A 25025-nucleotide genomic window follows, 5' to 3' on the forward strand; every position below is an offset into this window, starting at 1 on the left:
CCCTTGCATGTGCTGGGATCCTGTATAGGAGTCAGTTTGTGTCCCGACAGCCTTGCTTCCCATCCAGCTCACTGCTGTGACCTGGGAAAGCAGTCAAGGACAGTCCAACATCTTGGGACCCTGCACCTGTGTGGGAGACCTAGAGGAGGCTCCTGGCTCCCGGCTTTGGATTGGCTCAGTTCTGGCTGCTGCAGCCACTTGGGAAGTGAATCAGTAGATGGGAGATTTTCTTTTCTATCTCTCCTTCTCTCTGTATATTTGACTTTCCAATGAAACTAAATAAACTTTAAAAATAAAGTAGTATTTTATATTTGTAAAAACTATTTCTGAAGACAGAACACTGCATTCCCAGTCCCTATGATCAGGGAGCAGGCCAGGATTACTGTGCAAATCATCGGCAAAGCATTTGGATGGCAGACCACTCCACTGCGTATTTCTGCCACTTAGGCTTCACTCTCTAATACTGTTAGTAGTAGATTCTTACAATAATTCAATGATACAGACAATTCAAAGCATCTGTCCCCTTTCCACTCCCATACTCTATACAATTCCTCCCTGACACAGCCACCATTGACCATTGGCCATGAGAAACGACTTTAAGGTATTACAAAGACCAGCATCCCTGTGCTGCAGTTTCTGAAATTTGTGACTCAAAACAGACACTCAAACAGCCTTTCCACATCTGGCACATCATCTCATAGCCTTGTAGTCCCATGAAAAACTCCTGAAAAGGGCCTGACCGCGCTGTGGTCTAGCAGCTAAAGTCCTCGCCTTGAACACACTGGGATCCCACACGGTCACCGGTTCTAATCCCGGCGGCTCCACTTCCCATCCAGCTCCCTGCTTGTGGCCTGGGAAGGCAGTCGAGGACGGCCCAAAGCTTTGGGACCCTGCACCCGCGTGGGAGACCTGGAAGAGGTTCCTGGTTCCCGGCTTCAGATTGGCGCAGCACCGGTCGTTGCACTCACTTGGGGAGTGAAACGTCAGAGAGAAGATCTTCCTCTCTGTCTCTCCTCCTCTGTATATCTGACTTTGTAATAAAATAAATATATCTTTAAAAAAAAAAACACCTGAAAAGCCAACAATTCCCCAATCCAAACGAATATCTAGTCCTGTTTTTTGCAGGAAGTCTCTGAAGTTGCTTCCACTTTCTTAGCGTCCTGGCTTTAATTGTAATTGCTAGGCATTCTTCACAAGAATTATGAAAGAAAGAATACATTGTTGCCAATATACGCATGTATTAACAATACTGTACTGAAGAATCAAGATGGCGGAATAGGGCAAGGATACATTTAAACAGATGTAGAATCATTGGCCAAAGAGCAGAAAGGGCACATTCCAGGAAATAGGAGAGGACAGACCAACAGCACAGGTGCACTTGGAGATTGACGGACACAGGAAAGCAGTGGAGACAACGCAAAGGTGTTGCTGGACCAGATATTCCAACGGCAGTGAGAGTGGCGATCTGAGCTCCACCAGCAGACAGGTGGGAAGGAATTCACTGTGAACCCAGGCAAAGAAATGCTTGTCCTGTTGATTTGTTTGATTTGACAAGAAACAGCAGCAGATCCCACACAGGCTGTGTGAGAACTGGGTGGATTTCACAGCCCAGACTCCCACCAGAGCAAGTGGAATATCAGGCGCCATTTTGTACAGTGCGGCAAAGAATTTAAGACTGCAGGGACAACAGTGAGATGCACGTGCGCTGAACGGGGAGAGAACTCTCTGAGCTCAGTGCATTGCACTGCTCCCACAGGGAAAATAATACCTACTTTGGCATCTTATGGATCCAAATTGGTCCGTGTGGTCCCCAGACGTAATGGCCAGCAGGTTCTGTCAAGATCAGCACCATGAGCAACCTAGCGATTTAGGACACCTAGTGTCTCCATAATCCCAGGACCTGCGCCAACCAAAAGTAAGAGAAAGGTTGTACAGACAACAGTGCAGCCTCAGCATGGTATCCCAGGAGGTGGAGAGTGGTGAGCCAGGAGCTGGGGCTACAGAGACCATGGTGGAAGTCTTACACAAGAATCCAGACCTGAAACTCACTGGAGGGAGTGGTACAAGTGACTGCAAAGAGCCGTGTACCAACCACAATAAGTAAAATCAAACTGTAGACCTGTGGGTGGCACAGCTTAGAAACATGCCCCAAGGAGAAGAATCTGATAACTACAAGTACAATGACCAAGAGCGAAAGAAGAGACAAAGGCACAATGAATATTACTGAAGACTCTCCTGCAAAGGAGCAAAAGCCCTTGCCAACCTCAGAGTTAAGTGAGGAATACACTGAGAAAATGGGGAATACAGAATTCAAAAAACTCATTATAAAACTTGAGAAGCACATACAGGAGTTCAAGGAATTTAAGGAATATGTCACACAGGAAACAGCAACACTGAAACAAAACCAAGCCAAATTATTGGAAATGAAGGACACAATACAGCAAATTAAAAATTCAGTGGAAAGTCGCCATAATGGAATGAATGAGGCAGAAGAAAGAATCTCAGAACTGAAAGATATTTCTTATCATAATGAGGAAATAAACGCAAACCTGGAAGCAGAGCTGGGTCAAGCTAAAAAAAAAAAGTGTCCAAAAATTGAAAGACACTATTAAACGGCCAATATAGGAGTTATGTTGAGTTCCAGAAGGTGCAGGAAGAGAAGCTGGGTTTAAAATGTATTCAATGAAATAATAAAGGAAAACTTCCCTAATCCAGAGAAAGAATTGGGAAACAAAATACAGGAGAGGCACAAAACTCCCAACAGAGTTGATCAAAACAATCTTCATCACAACACATGATAATCAAACTCTCTTCAATCGAACATAAAGAAAAAATCCTTTAATAGGCACATGAAAAAAACCAATTGCCATATACAGAATGGCAATAAGACTCACAGCTGACCTCTCACAGGAAACTCTACAGGCCAGAAGAGCATGGAGAGACATAGTCTAGAATGTAAAAGGAAAAAAATTGTCAGCTCAGAATAATGTACCCAGCAAAGCATTCCTTTGCCTTTGAAAATGAAATAAAATTCTTCCACAGTAAAGAAAAGCTCAAAGAATACACCTATTCCAGACCTGTCCTACAAATGATATTTAAAGACATTTTGACAGAGAAAAAGTATAGCACCCACCAAAACCAAAAGCAAATGTGAAAATTATCTCAGTAAAACAAAAATAACAGAACCAAATTACTACCTATTTATATTAACCCTGAATGTAAATGGATTAAACCCATCAATCAAATCTCACAGATTAGACTGGATTACAAAAAACAAAATCCATCTATCTGTTGCCTACAGGAGACACATCTCACCAACAAAGATCAGAGGAAACTGTATCTCATGGATTTTGATGTTTTTGTTTTTAATTTCTTCAAAACAGTTTTTTTTTTGTTTCATATTAAATTCTTCACTGACTCATAGGTAAAACAGTAGCATCATTTTCTTCAAGAAGGTTCTTGATTTTCTTTTCCATTTCTTCAGCGATACATTAGTCATTCAGTAGCATATTATCTAAATTCATAGCATTGTAAATTTCTATTTTTTTCCCTGTTGTTGATCTTGTATTGAGGCTTTTCATTTAAGGGAATGTATAGTAACTTTGTAGTGGAGATTATCATATCCAGATGTAAGGATACAGTGCAAAATGCATCTCTACTTCCAGATCAAAGATGGACTCCCAATGAAACTGTTTATTATATCTTGACAATAGAATGCAGGACTCTGCCATTGTCCATGACCACAATGATGGACTTGTGACTGTTTTTGAAGAACTATACTGTTGTAGTAATATAGGTGAAACCAGTGTGTGGGCAAAGTGGCTTTGAGGAGGGGGCAAGGGAAATCCTAGAGCACATGGAATTGTATCATAAAATAATGATAAAACCCAATACTGTATTGTTCATATATAAGTAAACTGAAATTTAGTTGACAACTATGTGAGGTAAGACTTTGGGGTAAGACTTTGATGCCATTAAAAAGAAGGATATCACAAAAATCCATTTGTAAATGTTTCAGTATTCATGAAATCTGATTTGGAAACTATTTCCCATAATACAATGTGAATCTAAACAGTTTAGTTAACTGGTTTTCAAGGCTACCCCATATTAATAAAAACACAAATCAGAAAAACATAAATGGCTGATGGATGAGACAGGGTTGAGGTAGACAGGTACCAGGCTAACAGCAAAAGAGGAGAGGAAAATTTCAAACAGTATCTGAGGGCACCTGTTATAAAAACAACTCTCACACTCCCTAATTTCCCAATGACATCACCATATACACTGTAATAAAGAAAGCTGGATTTCTTAATAATGTCTAATTCATAAAGAAAATTATCTGGTGGCATCATTGTTTTTAATTTAAAGCATGGAAAATATTTTAAAATATCTCCATCTGGCTTTTGACTGCTGCTGAAGATGTATAGCATTGTAATAATATAGGGGAAATCAGCTTGGGAGAGGAGAAATGGGGATCGTGGAAGGGGAAATCCCTGAGCCTTTGGAACTATATGATGAAAAATGAAAATAAATAAAAAATTTAAAAAGTAAAAAATATTTCCATCTTAAAGTAGTTAAACTTTTTAGAAAAGAATTTTCTTAAAGAAAGTACAAACTTGAGCCTTGTGGTAGATCTGGCTACATAGGATGGTAAGTGGCTCCTCAATAATTCGGCACAGAATGGCCATGTCATCCAGCAATTCCACTACCGGATCTGAATAAAGGGAATCAAAACCAGGTACTTGAACAGGTACTTGCAGATCCATGAAAACAGCAGGGTACAGAAGTACCTCAAGTGTCCACAGAAGGATGGAAAAGGACACAATGTGGTTTATGCAAACAACGGAATCATTCAACCTCAGTAGGAAGGGATTATCTGACACAGGCGGCAACAGGGATGAATCTTGGTGGTATTACACTACAGAAATAAGCCACTTATGGAAAGACAAATATTGCATTATTCCACTTCTATGTCCTCCCTAGTGTAAACAGAATGGTGACTGCCAGGATTTGGGGGCAGGGATGTGGTAGAACAGAGAAGAAATTACTGTTTAATGGGTCACTGCTTAATGGTTTTATAAGAAGAGTTCTGGAGCTAAAGTGACTGTGCAACAATGTCAGTGTATTTAAAGCCATTCAAATGCGTATTTAAAGATGGTTAAGAAAGTAAATTTTATGTTATACCTTTATGCATATGACCAAACATGTAAATCAAGCTTCACATTTTGTCTTAAATTAATGGAACACCCACATAAATGCATACATTTGTTTTCTTTTAAAGATAAACCTTTTAGAGATAAACCTTAAAAATGTTAACTTTAAAAGAAAATGGAGAAAGATTATTAATGAGATTATTAATGGGAGAGGGGAAGGCAAGGAAGGGTTGGGGGAGGGGGAGGGAAGAGGAGGGGAAGGGTAGGGAGGAGAGAAGAGGAGGGAAGGGGTAGGAGGGCAGGGGAGAGGTGAGAGGGGAGGGGCAGGGAAGTAAGGCAGGCTGGTCTGGAAGTATACTGAACCGGCAGGAAGGTAAAGAATTTCTACTGTTTTGAGAGGTATCTGAGAAACACACCTTTCCATGAGTTGACTGGTTAATTCTGTTAAATTACTTGGAGAAGAGCTAGCCAGCTGGCAGAGAAAACTCAACTTTTACTTTTGGACAGTGACAGACAATTTGCTAGAGCATTTCCAGAGGCTTCATCAGGTACAGAGAGCAGGGACTTCTTCTGTCAGTGGGTTGGTGGAAGCTCAAGACTTGTCTGTGGACGTTCAGCAAGACGACAGAGGGAACTCAACTCAGAAAGAGAAACTGCGGGCTTTTTACCCAACCGTGCATTTTCTTACTGTACAGATACCTGGCTAAAAGCCTCAGTGTAAAAACACCTTAACGTGACAAAAAGAATATAACTCTATTTTAAAATTATAAGATTATGATTTAATTTTAGGTTCATTCTGCTTAAGAATGACAAGAATTGCTATTTGTCAAGTTTGTAACTGCTTTTACGATGTCTTTATTTTATGAGTCACTTGCATCTGCTGAGCTCGAACACAGATGGCTGAGTGGCAGCAGGCAACAAGGGACATCAGTTCATCTCACTCGGAAAGTCTACGTTAGTATCTCTCACAGATAGTAACTGAGTATTACCAAACTGGTTCTGATGAAATCTCCAAAGTTACCATCTGAGAATACACTGAAGGGCTGCTTCACTGAGAGTTGGTGGAGTGCAGAAAGCCACGCTCGTAAGGCTGCACGCCCTTACTTCCAACACGGTGCCCAATCATCTCTAGAAATAACCACTCAGACTCTCGACAGACCCGCTCCACCACCCCCTTCTCACCTCTCCTAGCTCTGTTCACAATACATTCCTTTCCCCATTGTAGCTTTTCTGAATTAACAATATAAACATTTTAAAATTTAATTGTATTTATCTAAAAGGCAGAGACACTGTGAGAGAACTCTTTCACTCTCTTAACTGCATAAAACAGCTGGGCTAGGCCAGGCTGAAGGCAGCAGCTAAGTTGATTTGGTTCACCCACAACCTCTCAATGTCTTTCTTCTCATCTTCCAGCACTTAATTCAATACAGATCAAAATTGGGCTTGAAAGTCACCATTTTCCTAATAAATTACTATAGCCACCAAGCCAAAAAAGCTCTTTGCAGCTCAATTACAGCTAGTTGTTTTGGAACCTTCAGACTGTGAGTTCCTTCAGTATAGGAATGACCTTAAGTTTGACTAAATGTTTCATTCCCAGAAACTCCTAGTAAGACAGACTTGAGGAAACGATCACTGTCCAGCCTGGTACAGCACCGCCACCCTTAGGGCTGGCACTGCCTGTGTAGCAGGCAAGGGCGGCTCCCCAGTACAGACTGTCCCGAGGGTGGCTCTGCTTGCTGTCCTGTCCAGGAGCTCAGCTTCCACCCTTGGCCAGCCTCCTCATCTTTCAGTAAGGCTTTAATCATTAGATTGTTCAGTTCTCAAACTCTGTATGAGCATCTAGTCGATGTGCAAACTAACTCTGGAAAGGTTCACAGTTGTATTTGTGTGCCCTGAAGAATCAGAACTACTATTCTGGACGAACACGTTCCAGGGAAATGTGCAAACATGCACGTTTGGTCACATGCATATGTGGAAAAGGGCATTCTTTTCAGAATGACTTGGTGTTTTTAACATTTCTTAATAAGTATAATGTGTATTTTTAACATTTCTTAATAAGTATAATGTGTATTTTTACCAGTTTAATCAGTAAGCTACAACAACACTATGAAAACTGCAAGTGAAAACACCACGTTTTCACAGGAGCTAAGTTCTCTTGCTATTTTTGCACATCTGAATTTAGTCAAGATACAATTCAAATAAGCACAGCACTGTCCGCCAATAGATTCTCACACTCCTGTGACTATTCATTAAATAACCTGTCCACAGGCATGAATGCTTCCCTTTCTAGAAGAAATATACATAATACACTCAATGCTTGAAGCTCAGAGGAAAGATTTACATTTCCAATCTGGTGAATATTTCTTGTTCCATGTAAAATTCTATTTCTCTTTCCTCCATGAGACAAACACTGCTTTCAAGGGGAAAGAGATGGAAACACCGAAATGCAGGAAAAAAGTGTGTAATTGGAATTATGAAAATATTGATGGGATGACCAAGTCACCACAGCTCCTCAATACATCTTCAATGAATTAGTCATTTCTAAATCTTTTAGAATCATTACATAAAAGAAAATAAATTCAAGGAACTTTCTGCTGAAAAGCAGTTCCTACTAACGTAAAGTATACTCCCTATCCAGGAGGGGCAGCCCCTCAGTGCAGCGTGCGCAAGTGCCCTAGCGAGGCCCACACTCCTGACACCTGTGGTCCTGCCCAATCCAGAAGATGACAGTCTCTCTCAATATCAAAAACAACAAACGCTCCATCACCAGCGATCTCCTTTTACCTTTGTTCGCTCCTGTTCCTTCTGTTGGAGTTTACAGATTGAGTCATTAGCCGCTTGCACTGAAATAAAGCAGAAAGGGGTTTTCAATCAGAAGCCCTTGTTCAAGGAGGGACTTAGCCAGGGGTGGGTTTGGGAGGATACTTTGGTTGTTTCAAACTGCAACAAACTGATGATATTTTGGATGTGATGAGGTGTCTAGAAAGAAAAAGTTTTTACCAATATGGTCAGGATGTCATAATTAGAACTACCATCAATTTGGACTTTGAATTGCAAACTAAGGGCATTTAATTTATTTTTTTAAATGATCTAACTTAGTTAATAAGGGTACAAAGGGTCAAGGGCTATAGGAAAGTGGGTAATGACATTGTTTCCACACTAATATCATTTCTCCCCCTGTATCTGCGATCAGGGGCAAACAAAGGGAAATCCCCACCCAGCCTCCCACCCATCCCAGGTCCCCCATGTGAGGCACGCTCCAAGGGTCCTGCTCAAGCAGTTTTGATAGTTCAACAGGTCTGAATTGCTGCCAGTCTCACCCTTCCAATTGCAAAGAAACCTATTCACAATCTACTGGCTGACATAGTCCCTTCATGAGATCAGCAGTTCAGTTGGAGGGATCTCCAAAGAAACTTCATCTGAGATGATCCCAAACCTGGTTCTTGTATTAATTCGCCAGTCAAGGTCTGGCACAGTCCGTCGCCCCAATCAGCTTATGCACATGCTGGTTATTGCAATTGCTGGGTCAGTTCTGTTTCCAGCCCTGTCTTCCACTTGAACCAATGGGTGTTCGAGTCCAGCTCGATTCTACCTACTTCATACTCGGTCCTCATGTAAACCAGTGGGAGCCTCAGCCTAGTTGGCGAGACTCCCCATAACCCCCATCAGGCCTGCTCCCTACCCTGGTTCCCATGCTTGCCAGTATGTACCGCAGGCTTATTCAGTCTGTCCCACATCCCTTTCAGCTCTCATACATGGGCATTGAAGCCTAGTTCAAGCTAACCAGTTCCACTAACCAGCCCACACACATACTGGCAGGAGCCTTTCTGTCTAGCCACCCCTGCCCCCGTCCTGGTTTTCATGCTCTCCAGTTGGAGTGGTTACCCACAAGGGGAGATGCCCACTCTCTCCCTACCAGGCAACTCCAACTTCTGGATTATGTACCCTGCAGGTGGTTCTGGCATTTAACTTAACAGAATTGGCCCCCAGTGCCAGCCTCTGCCATCTGATGATGGCAACCCTCACCCACTCTAATTTTTGCTTGCACCAGTCAGAACAGTTAGCCCAAACTGGCTTTTCCCTGATCTTGCTCACATGAGGTCCACAGGTGTTGTAGTCCTGCCCTGTCTGGTCCACCCCCATCTCAACTCATGTGGCTGCAGCACATCTAGCATGGGTCACCTCACCTTGGCATTCCTTAATGTGCACTGGTATGTGTTGCAACCGAAGCTGGCCTGATCCACAATATGCTGGCGCTTGGATTCGCCAGTGGTTGATGTGAATGGGTTCAGCCTGGTCTGCCCCCCACCTATGCCATATGTATGGTGGTGGGTATCTTCCTCTGGCCTGGTCTGGGTTGCTCCTTATCATGGTTCTTGTGCTCACCTGTAGGGGCTGTGTTCCAACAGAGGAGTTTCCCAAGCTCCTCCTTAAGAACCTCTCCCTATGCCAGGTCTTGCGCATACTGGTAGTTCCATGGGCCAGTCCTTATTGCTGGTCTTCAATCCATTCCAGCTCTTGATGTTGGCTGTTTCACCCCACCAAGGCTTGTCTATACCCAGACATTGCTCACACGTGGCTCAGTAGGGGCAGAGACCCAGCCTAGTCCATCCTACACCTACCCAGGTTCTCCAGAGCGCCAGATGGTGAAGGCGTCTAGCCCAGCTTGGTGCGCCCAGCCTCAGTCCAAAATTGTGCCTAGGGAGATTGTAGCCATATCCAGACCAGAACGTAGCCCCCACTCCAGCCCCGCACCCTCCTGTGGGAATCCCAACCCAGTAAGGGTGTTCTCTCACAGCTCCCCAACCGAGTTTATTCCCAGCCCTACATTGCATGCATGCCAGCGGGTGTTCTGACCCAGTTGGCTTAGCCCCTCTCCTGTCTCAGCCTTTGCCTTTGATGCTGTGGCATAGTATCCCTGCCTCATGCAGACCAGTTGGTGTAAGAGCCTAGGTTGGAATGACATGTGCTCCATCCTGATTTCTTCTTTTTTGTGAGTTGAAGTTTGCTTGACCCTGCCCAGTCTGCCCCCTTCCAGTTGCAGCTCGGCCCACCCCACATCCTATTTTAGGATGCACCTTTGGGTGGTACTGCCTTGACCTGCCCAGATTGCTATCGGTTCCTTTACCCATAAGTGATGGCAAGTGCCATGGTCACTCCTAGCTTAGCCCATCACCATCCCAGCTCGCAAGCTAACTTGCAGGACTTGTATTTCCACAGGGTTGGGCCCACACTTCCACCACAGAGTTTACCCCCGGCCCAAGTTTTCTCGTGTGCTGGTTAGCGTCTTGACACTGCCAAATGTGACCAGCCCACTACTCCACCACCCAGTCAAGTAATGGTACCTAGCCCTGCCACACAGGCCTCATCCAAAGCTTTGGTGTCATCTGGTATGTGGCAGTCAGTGATGCTCTACGCTAACAACCCATGTCAGGATTCCTAATTTTTGGCTGGTGAATCAGTCTGGCCCAAACAGATCCCATGGACACTCCCCTCCAAACTGTCGGGTCTCAGTCCCCATGCTTGCCCAAAAGTTTCATGACCCTGCTACTGGGAATCATCCAGAATTCATCTCTCACCTACGCTAAAGCTGGCCTTATTCATGGGTGTCCAAACTAAGGGCATTTAAATGCTAACTCAGTGACAATAAGAGCATTTCAGAATTAAGGTAATACAGTAACTACTATGCTTAAGAATGAATAACAAGTATTAATAACAAAACAACTTAGGATAGTTCTTCACACATGGGAATAAGCAGTCATCGGGGCCATTGGTTTACTAATTTTTTCTTTTCCTCAAATTAAAACATTTATTGTGTCAAAGGCCAAGTTCTAGGTTTCCTGCCTTCATAAAGACCTCCCAGATTAGTCCGTTTCCATTTCCTCTGATCTGAAAATCTTCCATCAGGTGTGTGACCCTGTCTTCTCTAACTGGAGGTTTATCTAACATCTTCACTGTTAGGCCTTGCTACCCCACTCAGTCTGGCCCCTGCTAAGTCACCAGTTCTAAGACAGAGGGACTAGCTCTTTTGTAGAAAAATTTAAACTTTCTCTGTAGGAATGAGTGTTTAAAAAGGGAGGATTTTGTTTTCAAAACATCTTATCAGTAATCATTAACATTTTAGTTTTTTCAAATATTTAAATAACTGTAAGAGAAAATAAAACAGCTGATGACAATTGCTTCCCCTCTGTGGCATGTCAGTATTGCATTACTTTTCCCACGCAGTGGTTCTGTCACTTGCCACCCCACCACCTTCCACCAACAAGCACACACACCACTCCTGGATACAACTTAAACACACCCATTGTTCCATCTTCAGGGCTTCACAACTTTCTGACCATTCTGAGCTTGGTTTGACTGAAGAGTCACAGAGCTGTGGCACCTCTTTTGTCATTTGTCACTTTGAAGATTTAATTAGAACACTATTTTAAAAAAGCACACTTGGTTGGCGCAAGTGCCTGGCTTCAGTTGGCACAAGTAAGCTTGTGGGGCTCTGAGGGTGCAGGCTTGCAGGGGCTGCTGGCTCCAGCAGGGGGCACACAGGGACCCGGGGGCTCCCACCCAAGTAGGCAGAGCGAGCCTGGAGATTTCCACATGTGCTTGATCCTGGGTGGGGTCGGGGAGAAGGGGAGAGCCCTAGGTTAGCATGCTGGCATGGTATGCTGCAAGACCAGGCTGGGGGAACTGTGAATGTGCTTGGGTTTTGGGTAGGTGGAGGGGTAGGGTCCCAGGTCAGCGTGTGTACCAGGGAACTTGGGACCATGGTGGGCAGGCAGAGCCCCAGGTCAGCATGCCACACCACCAGAACTGGGCTTTAGAAGACCGGGATCTGGAACCTTTGTGTTCTTGGCTGTAGGGCCTGTCGATGGCTCAGGAAGATGGGTGTATAGAGACGCATGTATGGGGAGGAAAGACCGCTGAGAGGATGTTGCAGGTGAGGAATGACTTCTGGGGGATTTCCACTGACAAGGCCAAGTACTTGCAGGGAAGCAAGGGGAGTGCGACCAAGTCGTGTGGAGGTGGGAACCTCTATGTATACACCCACCCACATGGGAAACCTGAGCTGGGCTAGTTAGCATCAATCACTGCCAACCACCATTTACCAGTGCACATCAAACTTAGGGATGGGGGCCTACCTGGCAGGGCTAGATCACAGAACTCACTAGTGATTATCAAACAGATGATGAGTATCATGGCACTGACCAGCACAAGATACAAGGTATAGGAGCAGATTCTGTGAGGGATATGTGGGCTCATCCCTATGAAACTGCAATACCCACTAGTTTGCTCAAGAGCTGGGTGGGAGATGACAGGCTGAGCTAGGAATGACCATGGAACACCACAACACTCAGGAGTACTGGGGCTAGGAACAGGCTGGACTGGTCCAGGCTGTAGCACCTTCACGCACACTCAAGAATTGGGTGTGGGGCGGGCTGGACCACAATATCCACCAGCACACACAAAGGCTGAGACCAGGGGGGACACTACCAGGTAAGGGCCTAACATCCACTGGCATGCATGACATCTGGGAATGGGCCTGATGGGGGAACTTGGGGAACTGCTCTGGTGGGATGTAGCTTTTGCTGGTGAGCATGTGATTCAGGCCTGGGTATTGGTTAGGCTGAGCAAGGCAGCTCCACTTGTTAGCAAGTGTGTGGGTTGGTTCTAGGAGAGACATAGTGGATAAAACTGGGCCAAACCTTAGCACATTGGAATGTGCAGAAGCCAGGATGGAGTGCAAGCCATGCTGGGCTAGGCTATCATACCTACCAGTTTGCATGAAAGCCAGGGATGGGGGCAGACTGGGTACCCACCAGAGTTGGGGCAAGGGGGTCATGCTGGGTTGGATCAGAGCAACCACTGGCACATGAAAGATCTGTGGCTGGGTGGGGCAGGCCTGGTCAGGTAGCTAAGGGCATGCCCCTGCTGGGCTGCAGTTGCCACTGGCGACTGCTAGGGCTGGAATGGGTGTGGCAAACTTGGCTGACTGCAAGTATACCCCGGCATGGGTGTGGCAAACTTGGCTGGACTGCAGTATAACTCAGCATGGGTATGGACTGGATCTCGGGTATAGCAGACTGGTCTAGGCTCCAGTACCCGCTGGTGCTCACAAGAGCCGGTGGGGGGAGGGGGGAGGGTGTAGGACAGGCTGGGCTAGGTCTCAGCACCCAAATCCACATGAGAGATAGGTCTAGGGATGGGCCAGGAAGGGCTGGGCTGTAGCACCCAAGGGTAAGAGCCAGAATGGGTGTGGGTTGGTCAGGCAAGGTTGGTATATCTGCTAGGACAGCAGGTGGGTCAAGTCAGGCTGGGCCAAGTACCTACCGGTGTGCATGAAATCTGTCACTGGGAGGTGATCTATAGAGGAGCTTGGGGAGTTCCTGCCAGGACGCAGTCCCTGCAGGTGAGCATAAGAACCAAGACTGGGAGCAGTCCATATCATGCCAGGTTACAGTGTCTGCCGGCATACATTTGGGTCAGGCCTGCAGGTGGACCAGGCTGGGCCAGTTGAAAATACTCACTGGCAGATCTGAGAACCAGGAAAGGGTGCAGGACAGGCTGAATTGGCCAATACAACCAGCCAGTTCACATTAGTGCCAGGACTGGAGTTGGCTGGGCTGGGCTAGGCTGAAGCACCTGCCAGCATGAGCTGGAACTGGGGACAGTTCAGGCCAGGGCAGGCTGAAGCACCCACTAGTAAATGCCGAGGTGATGTGGGTCACGCTAGACTGAGCTGCAGCACCTACTAACACCCATTAGCCTGCATGTGAGCTGGGTTGGGGGAGAACCAGGTTGAGCAAAGCAATTGTATCCACTGGTGCAGGCTATCAGGCTTTGCTGCAGTGTCAGCTGGCAAGTGCTATGAACGGGGGTATGTCTGCAGAATCACCGTGTACTAGAAATGGGCCCAATAGGAAAACTGTGGGCACTCCTCTGGAAGGTTGCAGTTCCCACACGTGAGCATGAGAACCAGAACTGGGGTAGGCCTGACTGGACAGGTGGGTAGTGCCCATTGGCATAAGTGTAGGCTAGACAGTGGGGTCGATCAAGTTGAGCTAGGTTGCAGCACCTATCAGCGTGTACAAAAACTGTATGTGTTAGGTGCCTGGGGTATCGCAGTGAACCAGAGTTCCTGAGCTCATGGCACACATGTCTCAGTTGGGAACACAGAAAATAGAAATAGTTAGCATGTCAGGCTGTGATGGATGCGACAGAAACAAGCAAGGTAGGGAGGCGACAGAGGCTGAAGTGGTAGGGCAGGAAGGCCTCAGAGCCGACATCCCAGCAGGGACCTACAGGAAAGGAGAGCTTAGTGACACCTGAGAAGAGGGTCCCAAGTGGGCAGGAGGAGCAAAGGCCCCGAAGTGAGAGTATGTCTACTAGTCCAAGAGAAGGAGTAAGGGACTGGTGATTTGGCACAGCCAGTGAAGCCACATCAGCATCTCATATTAGGGCAGGTTTGAGTTCCAGATCCTCTGTTTTTGATGAAGTTCCCTGCTAATACGCCTGGCAATGCAGCAGATGATGGCCCAAGAAAGCCAGTTCCTACCACCCACATGAGAGGCCCAGATGGAGTTCATGGCTCCTGGCTTTGACTTGGCCCAGCCCCAGCCATCACAGGCACTGGGAAGTGAGCCAGTGGGTGAACAGTATCCTTTTTCTGTCTCTGTCAGTAATTCTGCATTTCCAATAATAAAACTAAATCTTCTAAAAGAAAGAAACAGTAAGAAGGCCAGCACAGCTGACTAAAGAAAGGGGGGACTTGGGGTAAGAAATAAGCATTAGAGTGGAGGACATCACAGAGATTTCCAAGTCGTTACGAGGATTGTGGCTTTTATAACCAAGGTAAGGAGATGCTGAGTATATGAAGGCATTTCAAAAAACTCTTAGAAATAGAAATTCAAAGATCTTATTTGGGTGCAAATTTTTTGGAATCTGTGACATGAGGTAATTTCAAAAAGTTCATGAAAAAGGTGATTATGGAAAAACTACATGTGGATTCCCGATTTTATTTTTGTACCAAAAATAAACTTGTCAATCAATTCCACTTTCCACAGACTTTCTGACTATCTTCCTACTGATGACAAGAGTTGATTTAGACCATCCAGGCTCCTGTGAGAATGTTCTAGAATGGGGGACAGAAGAAGCAGAGATGAGCTATGAGGCCACTAGACCAACCTAGCTGAGAAACGGCAGTAACTTAAACCAGAGGGGCAGCTGCGGTGAAGCAGTCAGGCTCGTCAGATTCTGGTTTACATGGTCAAAATGAAACCAAGGCGATCTGCTGACAAAACGTGTGTGGGGAAGGAAAGAGATGAGTAGGAAGGAGGGTAAGGGGTGGAAAGAGAGGAAAAGAGGGAGAGAAAGAGGAAGGAATAAAAGAGGGAACAGGTAAGCTGGGGAGATAAGGAGAAATGAGGGGACAGGAGCTCTGGCTTGTCATGCTGACTAGCTGGGTGAACAGGGATGCCATGCTGAGACAGACAAGCAGAATCCAACAGCTAAGTCTCCTTCTGGTCATGGTACATTGAAACATTTATTACACAATTAGGACAACAAGCCAGCTGAATATGGAAGTCCAGAGTTCAAGAGAAGGTCCAGGCTGACCACCCAAGTTTGGAATGAATGGCTCACATAGGGCACGTTTAAACCCGTGAATCCCTGAGATCACTAGGCCAGTGGGGAGAGGTGCACACTGGAGTCAAAGGTCAGCAGAGAGGAATGTGAGGGAGGAGCCTGTGTGGAAGGAGGAAACTCAGGAAACAGTGAGGTCCCCGGAGAGAGACAGTGAGGCCCCTGAAGACAGTGAGGTTCCTGCAGACAGTGAGGTCCCCAAAGACAGTGAGGCCCCTGAAGACAGTGAGGTACCCAGAGACAGTGAGGCCCCTGAAGACAGTAGGTCCCTGGAGACAGTGAGGTCCCTGGAGATGGAGAGGTCCCTGGGGACAGACAATGAGGTCCCTGGAGACAATGAGGTCTCTGCAGATAGATAGTGACGTCCTAGAGACAGTGAGGTCCCCAGACGCAGAGTGTGAGGTCCCCCTGGAAACAGTGAGGTCCCTGGAGACAGTGATGTGCCTGAAGACAGTAGGGTCCCTGGGGACAGTGAGGTCCCCAAAGACAGACAGTGAGGTCTCTGAAGACACACAGTGAGGTCATGTACTAAGCAGTAAAGAATCACCAAGAGAAGTGATGGACATACATTCCTGTAAAGAACTTGAGATTGCCGGGCCCGGCAGCGTGGCCTAGCAGCTAAAGTCCTCGCCTTGAACGCGCCGGGATCCCGTATGGGCACCGGTTCTAATCCCGGCAGCTCCACTTCCCATCCAGCTCCTTACTTGTGGCCTGGGAAAGCGGTCGAGGATGGCCCAAAGCTTTGGGACACTGCACCCGCGTGGGGGACCCGGAAGAGGTTCCTGGTCCCGGCATCGGATTGGCGTGTAGCGGCCCGTTGCGGCTCATTTGGGGAGTGAATCATCGGACGGAAGATCTTCCTCTCTGTCTCTCCTCCTCTGTGTATATCTGGCTTTCCAATAATAATAAAAATCTTTAAAAAAAAAAAAAAGAACTTGAGATTGCCAATGTACCACCCCCACAAAACTAAAGCAAGGCATCAAAATCAAGTTAAAATACTAGGACTTTAATATATTTTAACTTGTACAAAGAAGATGGAGGCAACGGGGAAAGAAAAGAATATAATACTGGGGGTCTTGTAAAAGTCCACAGAAAACCTGTATAACAAAGACTATGCGTGGATTTCAAACTTTTTGGCATGAAAATAAGCACCTTTTTGACCAACTGTTCGAAGGTCCTCAGTTATGAAAGACAGAGCAGACATACAGAACATCCAAGCGGTTGGTGTCATGGACTGTGAGTCAGCTGTTGCCTGAGGTGCCAGCCCTCATGTGAGTGTCAGCTGGAGTCTGGCTGCTCCACTTTCCATCCAACTCCCTACTAATGTGTCTGGGAAAGTGATAAAAGATGGTTCAAGTGCTGGGGCCTCTGCTACACATCTGGAGACCCAAACAGAGCTCCAGGTGCCTGGCTCTAGTCTGGCCCATTGCTAGCCATTCATCTGGGGAGATAACCAGTGGATACAGCATCTCTTTCTCTGTTTCCAATCTCTCTCTCACTTTGCCTATCAAATAAATAAGTAAATATTTATTTTAAAAAGGAGGCATATAAAGAATCAATTCTGAAAGAGTATCTAATAAAATTCAATAGGTCTTTTACAATACAAGATAACAAGAGTTTAATAAGAGATCAAACATGGGATGATAAAATACAGAAACAAAAATGAGATTACAAAACTAAACAAAGAAAAATGTATCAACACAATTACAAATGTAGTAAGTAAATCAGAAATAGACTAAAAACACAGTAGTAAAATTGAACAAGTAGGATAATTATAGTTGTAAAACAGAAAAAAGAAATATTCTAAGTCCTGATGAAGTTAACTTCACAAGTGAGAGTGTAGGGAAGACAGGCAAGAGGTTATGCAAGTTCTTGACTTTCTTTCTGCCCTGGGAAGTCATTAACTGACAACCTGGACAGCTAATCTATAATATAAATAAGCAAACAATGGCAATATGACATTTTCTAAATATTTTTCTTGGAATGATCTTGTAGGGACGCTGTGACACAGAAGGGACCTGTGACACCAGGCTCACCTATCGGAACAAGGGTTCAGTTTCCATCTGTTCCACTTCACCCAGTTCCCTGCTATTGTATGTGGGAAAGCAGCAGAGGACGGCACAGTATCTGGGCACCTGGCACCCACATGGGAGACCAGGATTGAGCTCCAAGTTCCTGGCTCCAGGCTGGCCTACTTCCAGCAGGTGAGGCCCCTGGGAAATCAACCAGCAGCTGGAAGATTTCTCAATCTTTCCTCTGTCTGTCCCTGTGCCTTTCAAACAAATAAAAGCAAAAATTTGAAAAATAATGTTTTTGTACCAAAGTAAACTCACACTAACTTGTTATAACACATCTGAACACAATCTAACTTGAGGCATACAGGCACCAGTTGGAAAGAAGCCACTGTCAGAACAATTCTGATAAAACCAAAGCAAGAACAAATACTACATCGACAGTGACATTTAGGTGGAAGAACAGGGAGATCACTGAAACTTCATTAAAAGTTTATTGGGACAATTTTCCAAAGAAACTGGCAATTCACAAATGTAAAATTGTTTTCTAGAAGAAATGAGATGATGTTAAGAGTAAGCTCTCAGGGTACACCACCCACCTGAATTTGTGAGAAAAACAGTCTTGCACATGCTGTGACCAAAGAGGAGCAATGATTAACCATGTAAAACATAGCCAACACCACAGGCATCTCGGCTGCTTCAGCTGACACAATTCGGACTGACAAATCAGTGGCACAAACTTCCTGCTTCACAGGTGACAGAACCGACATGCCCGCCATCATCCTCAGACCAGAACAAAGCTCTCAATGGACATTTTCAAGCGGGATTAAGATCCTAAAATATTCTTCAAAGAATTTTAAGAGCCAATAAAAAGCACAATCAAGGCAATGGCTACCAAGAGGTGGACATGGTCCAAAGTAAAAGTGGACCAGCCACAAGCAAAGGTCATGGCAATCAATTTTGAGATGCTCAAGGCATTTTGCTTGTTGACTTTCTAAAAGGCCAAAGATCTTATTGCAACAGTGTTGTGAGAAAGTGAGCCAAGTTTTAGCAGAAAAGTGCCTAAGAAAGCTTCGGAAAGAACCTTCCTCCACCCAACATAGCCCCTGCTCTTTCTTCTCATCAAATGAATGAGATTTTTAACGGAAAATCATTAGGCCTTCATCTTAGAGTTCTGATTTGGTTTCTTCTGATTTCTTTTTATTTCCTAGTCTTAAAAACTTTTGAAGCAAGGGAGGCACTGAGCAGCAGTGGGTAAAGCCATCGTCTACACCATCAGCATCACATATGGGCTGTAGTTCAAGTCCCGGCTGCTCCACTTCCCTGCTAGCTCCTTGCTAATGACCTAGGAAAGCAGCAGAGGAGGACCCCAGTGCTTGTGCTCCTGAACCCATATGAAAGAACTAGATGAAGCTCCAGGCTCCTGGCTGCAGATCAGCCCAGCTCTAGCCGTTGGGGTCATGATGGACATAAACCAGTACTTGGGAGATTTCTCTCTCCATCTCACCCCCTCTGTAACTCTGCCTTTCAAATAAATAAATAAATATATTTTTTTTAAGATTTATTTATTTTTTTTTATTACAAAGTCAGATATACAGAGAGGAGGAGAGACAGAGAGGAAGATCTTCCGTCCAGTGATTCACTCCCCAAGTGAGCTGTAATGGCCGGTGCTGCGCCAATCTAAAGCCGGGAACCTGGAACCTCTTCCGGGTCTCCCACGCGGGTGCAGAGTCCCAAAGCTTTGGGCCGTCCTCGACTGCTTTCCCAGGCCACGAGCAGGGATGGGAAGTGGAACTGCCGGGATTAGAACCGGTTCCCATATGGGATCCCGGTGTGTTCAAGGTGAGGACTTTAGCCACTAGGCCACTCCGTCAGGCCCAAGTAAATAAATAGATATTTAAAAACCTTTAAAATAAATACAATATTTTTTAAAATTTATTTTTCTTTTTGTTAGAAAGGCAGACATAGAAGAAGATAAAGATCTTTGACCTGCTAGTTTACTCCCCAAAAGGCCACAATGGCCGCACTTGAGCTGATCCAAAGCCAGGAGCCAGGAGTGTCTTCTGGGTCTCCCACATTGGGTGTGCAGGGACTCAAGCACTTGGGCCACACTCTACTGCTTACCCAGGCCCCAAATAGGGAGCTGTATGGGAGGTGGAAGAGCCGGGACACAAACCTGTGCTCATACAGGACGCTGGCAACTGAACACAGATGATTAGCCTATTAAGCTATTGCTAAAGGGAACTCATTTTTCTTCAGTTAGCAATGGAAAGAAGTCTACACTGACAGGATTAATTCCCAGGACCCTCAGCTCTTAAGGGATAAATGACAGATATCACCTACAAAAGGGCTGCAGCTTACTAATTATAAAAATTTATTTGTTTTTGTTTGTTTTCTAAGAGTTATTTATCTGTCTGAAAGAATTATAGAGAGACGGAGAGATTTTCCATCAGCTGGTTCACTTGCCAGATGGCTGCAACAGCCAGGGCTGGGCCAGGCCAAAGCCAGCAGCCAGGTACTTCCTCCAGATCTGTTCGCCCCGTGTGGGAGACCCAGACACTTGGGCTATCTTCTGCTGCTTTCTCAAGCTACTAGCAGAGAGCTGGAAAAGAAGTGCAGCAGCCAGGACATGAACTGGTGCCCATATGGAATGCTGGCACTGCAGGTAAAAGCCTTATCTGTTATACCACGATACCAGCCCAAGACTAGACTTTTAAAGGGCTTAACAACCACATCAGAAATAACTCTAGCTCAAGAATGACTGTTTCAAAATAACTGAGATTCATTCAACTTATTTTTAAATACTCAAATGAAGAAAAAGAAAACAGGAACAAATCGAATGCTTGTAAACAAATATTTCAAAAAGTTTTGAAAGGCAGAGTTACAGAGAGCAGGTAGTATATATATATATATGTAAGAGCGAAAGATCAACCTACTGTCTAACTGCCCATTCAAGATAACTGAGGTTTTCTTTTAGAGCCTTATTCAACTCATTGATGACCCAAGGTCTCTTTATCCATCAGTTTTATTACATTTTTCTTTCCCCAGAAAATTTTCCATCTTGTGCTTCAATAATCCATCATTGTGTACCGATGATCTCTCTCCCCAGACAAGCTAAATATTCTCAACATGTATCTAAGAAGTCGAGTTTCTGACTTGTTAATTTTAGAAAACTATTAATGGAATTTCTTGCATGGGTTTGATGTTAAAGAATATTAATAAATATTCTTGTTGGTCAGCTATTCCTCCACGCTAAGATGTTTTTCATAGGCACAGGCACTGTGTTTTGTAGGCTAAACCCCCACCCGCAGCGCCAACATCCCACAGAGCACCAGTTCATGTTCCAGTCGTTCCACTTCTAATCCAGTTCCTCCTCAGCACCTGGCAAAGCAGTGGAGGATAGCCTAAGTGCTTGGGCCCCTGCACAGACATGGGAGACCTGGGAAAAACTCCTGGCTTCTGGCTTTGGACCAGCTTGGCTCTGGTCATTGTAGCCATTGGAGAGTGGAGCAGCAGACAGACAAACTCTCTTTGTCACTCTTTCTTTTTGTCTCTTTGTCTTTCAAGTAAAAATAAGACAGGCCTTAAAAAGTTTTGCTTAATGAAAAAAGTGACACAGTAGCAATATGTATGAGATGATTATTTGTTAGATAAAGTTAATCCTTCCAAGTTTTCCTTATAGATAGAACTAAAGAGAAAAACAAGATTAAAACATGCTTCAAGTTTCTCATATTGCACTGCACCTGCAAAACCCACTCCCTTTGGGGGCTACCACTTCCACCACCAAGGGCAGCATATTCATCCCCGGCCACTTCTGGGATGAGCCTCCCTCCTGCATGCCCACTCCACGTCCCAGCAGAAGACCTAAAGAAACACAGTTTGTCACGCTCTTTACTCAAAATGAAAAGCAACGTAAAGGAGACCACCGGCTTACATCTCTGGAGGACTTGCTCTAAGTTGTCTTGCATTGTTTCTCTACATTTGGGAAGAGTGTGTTCATTTGTTTCATGGATCACATTCTTCAAATTTTCAAGAACTCTCATTTCTCGAAGACCACGTTTTTCCTATTAAAAGAAAGTAAATGGCTTGTACATATTGTGTCTGAAGTCTTCGTAGTTTGAAATTTCCACCCGAGTATTGCTCATTATGTTATTACCTACTGCAAAACTTACACAACCTTCTAACTGTTAATAGATGAGGTCACAACCTGAAGGCATTTTTACTATGGCATGTGCCAAAAGTTGCAATATTTTAAGATGGGCAGAAAAAATACAAAATAGGAGGTCGGGACTGTCAATTCTTACATTAAAAAGAAATCAGTTGTCTTTGATCTGATTTTAATTTTGTCATTCTTACTATCATATAATTCCTATTAATGCATGATACGTTTTTTAACCTGGTTCTTTTCTTCTCAAAATTAGTAAAAGCCACAATGTGTAGATATTTCTCCATACAGAAAATACCACTGAGAGCCTAAACCTGCGCGTCTCCTTAAAGGCCCACCAGAGGGCCAGCCCTAATAGGGCCTGCAGGGAACCTGACTGAGAAACGCTTTCCTACACTAAATTATAAAGATATTTATGGAACAAGGTGCTTCATGCTCTGTTTCTGGAAGTCTGGAATTTATCCTATCTATCTATCTATCTATCTATCTATCTATCTATCTGAAGTGAAGGTCTACAGAGAGAATGGCAGAGAGAAGTCCTCCACTGAATGGCTCACGTCCCAAATGGCTGCTACAGCCAGAACTGAGCCAATTCAGAGTCAAGAGCCAGGAAATTCCTGTGGACCTCTGATGTGGGTGCAGGGGCCTAAGGACCTGAGCTATCATTTGCTGCTTTTCCAGGCCATCAGCAGGGAGCTGGATGGAAAGTGGAGCAGCTGGGACAGGAAATACACCACATGGGATGCCAGCACCTCAAACAAATGATTAGCTTGCTATGGGACCATGCCAACCCTGGAGTGTAGAATCTTAATACAGGTTAGGCAGAGGATGACTGCTTGATTAATCCTCAGGAAAAACCTGGGAGTGCTAGGCTCAGCAGAGTTCCTTGACAAATTTAATGAATTCTGAGTGACTCCAGTAAGGATTTCAGAAGCTACAGCTTCATTTCCTTAGACTCCTCCCAAGAACCTCTTCCTTTTGCTGACTTCAGCCACAATACAGCTTAGTCCTGATTATGATCATATGTTGAGTCTCATGAGCTCTTCCAATCACTGAAATCTAGGGTTGATCTTTTGGGGGACCCAACACAACTTCCCTCCGAAATAGGCTAGCCACTGCCCACCTTGAGTGTGGCCTAGACTTAACGATTTCCTTCCGAAGAAAAAATTTAACTTTATAGTAGAAAAACCTAGCAAATGTGACTTCAACCATGCAAGGCAGGCTCATATTACTGGTGGTGTCATGACAAGCAAATATTTCCTGTTGTAATGTCACTACTGTGATAGTCTCCTCCAAACTGCTAAACCCAATGGAATCAAGAGAAAAACGGACAAATGCAGCCTGGGGGACAAGACGTGTGGCCAGCACTACAGACCATCAAGTTCAAGAAAATCAAAGACACTGTCACAGATCAAAGGTGTCTAGGCAGACATGACAACTAAATGCAACATGGTGTCCTACTTTAGATCTCAGAACAGAAAGAGGAGGAATGTAATGGAAAGCCTGGTGAAACGCACATCAAGCCCAGTGTTTCCTTACTGGCAATGCACCAACATCAGTTTCTTAGTATTTCCAAATGTGGAGGCAGACATGGGACGCAGAACAGATATGGGACGCAGAACAGCAGCCTGGCAGCTAAAGTCCTCACCTTACACACACCAGGATCCCATATGGGCATTGGTTCTAATTCCGGCAGCCCTTCTTCCAATCCAGCTCCCTGCTTGTGGCCTAGGAAAGCAGTGGAGGATGGCCCAAAGCCTTGGGACCCTACACCAGCGTGGGAGACTTGCAGGAGGCTCTGGGGTCATGTCTTTGGCCTGGCTCAGCTCCAGCCATTGCGGCTGCTTGGTGAGTCAATCTTCCTCTCTGCCTCTCCTTCTCTCTGTACATCTAACTTTCCAATAAAAATAAGATAAATCTTAAAAAATAAAACCCAGACCTAGAACTTGCTGGAGGATTGGCACAAGTAACTGCAAAGAGCCGTGTACCAACCAAAATAAGTAAAATTGAATTATAGACCTGTGGGTGGCACAGCTTAGAAACCTGCCCCAAGGAGAAGAATCTGATAACCAGAAGTACAATGATTAAGAGCAAAGGAGGAGACAAAGTCACAATGAACATTACTGAAGACTCCCCTACAAAGGAGCATAAGCCTTTGCCAACCTCAGAGTTAACGGAGGAATACATTGAGAAAATGTGGGAGACTGAATTTAAAACACTTGATACAAAGCTTCTTATCAACAACAGGAGTTCAAGAAATTTAAATTTAATTCCATGTCACACATGAAATGAATCAAATGAAAGCTGATATATCAGAAATTAACAATACAGTGGAGCAAGTTAAAAGTACCATGGAGAGTCTCCAAAACAGAATGAAGGATGTAGAAAAAAGAATCTCAGAATTAAAGATATTTCCTGTCACCAAGGGGAAAAAAAGAAAAAGCTGGAAGCAGAGCTGAATCAAGCTAAAAAATATATTCAAGAACTGAAAGACACTATTAAAAGGCCAAATATAATTTATGGGTGTCCCAGAAGGTGCAGAAAGAGAAAATGGGTTTTAAAATGTATTTAATGGGCCAGGCATGATAGCGGCCGCTTGGAAGTGAATCATCGGAAGGAAGATCTTCCTCTCTGTCTCTCCTCTCTGTACATCTGACTTTGTAATAAAAATAAATAAATCTTAAAAAAAAATTTTTTTTATTGGAAAGACAGATATTCAGAGAGGAGGAGAGACAGAGAGGAAGATCCAGCACGGAGCTGGATGGGCAGCGGAGCTTCCGGGATTAGAACCGGCGACCATATGGGATCCCGGCGCATTCAAGGCAAGGACTTCAGCTGCTAGGCCACAGTGCCACCGGGCCCTAAAAAAAAAAAAAAAAAAAAAAAACTTAAAAAAATGTATTCAATGAAATAATAAGGAAGAAATTCCCTAATCTAGAAAAAGAACTGGAAAACAACATCCAAGAGGGGCACAGAACTCCAACACAGTTGACTAAATGCAACCTTCACCACAACACATGATAATCAAGCTCTCTTTGAACATAAGGAAAAGATCCTTAA

The 25025-nt window shown here is 44.7% G+C and overlaps 1 protein-coding gene across 2 annotated transcripts in view; it reads right to left on the reverse strand.

Annotated features, from left to right (window-relative positions):
* The window catches only part of BLOC1S5 (biogenesis of lysosomal organelles complex 1 subunit 5), a 38974-nt gene that overhangs the window by 2544 nt on the left and 11405 nt on the right, over positions 1-25025 (reverse strand). Inside the window, exons 3-4 of one of the 2 annotated variants that reach the window (XM_004599185.3) lie at positions 21735-21864; positions 7938-7996 (exon numbers count right to left, since the gene is read on the reverse strand). In XM_004599185.3, coding sequence (XP_004599242.2) covers positions 7938-7996; positions 21735-21864 — 189 coding nt within the window. The remainder of the gene's footprint in view (positions 1-7937; positions 7997-21734; positions 21865-25025) is intronic. The other variant, XM_058668578.1, reaches the window with a different exon arrangement.

Source organism: Ochotona princeps, chromosome 1, assembly GCF_030435755.1.
Source record: "Ochotona princeps isolate mOchPri1 chromosome 1, mOchPri1.hap1, whole genome shotgun sequence".
Taxonomy (NCBI): domain Eukaryota; kingdom Metazoa; phylum Chordata; class Mammalia; order Lagomorpha; family Ochotonidae; genus Ochotona; species Ochotona princeps.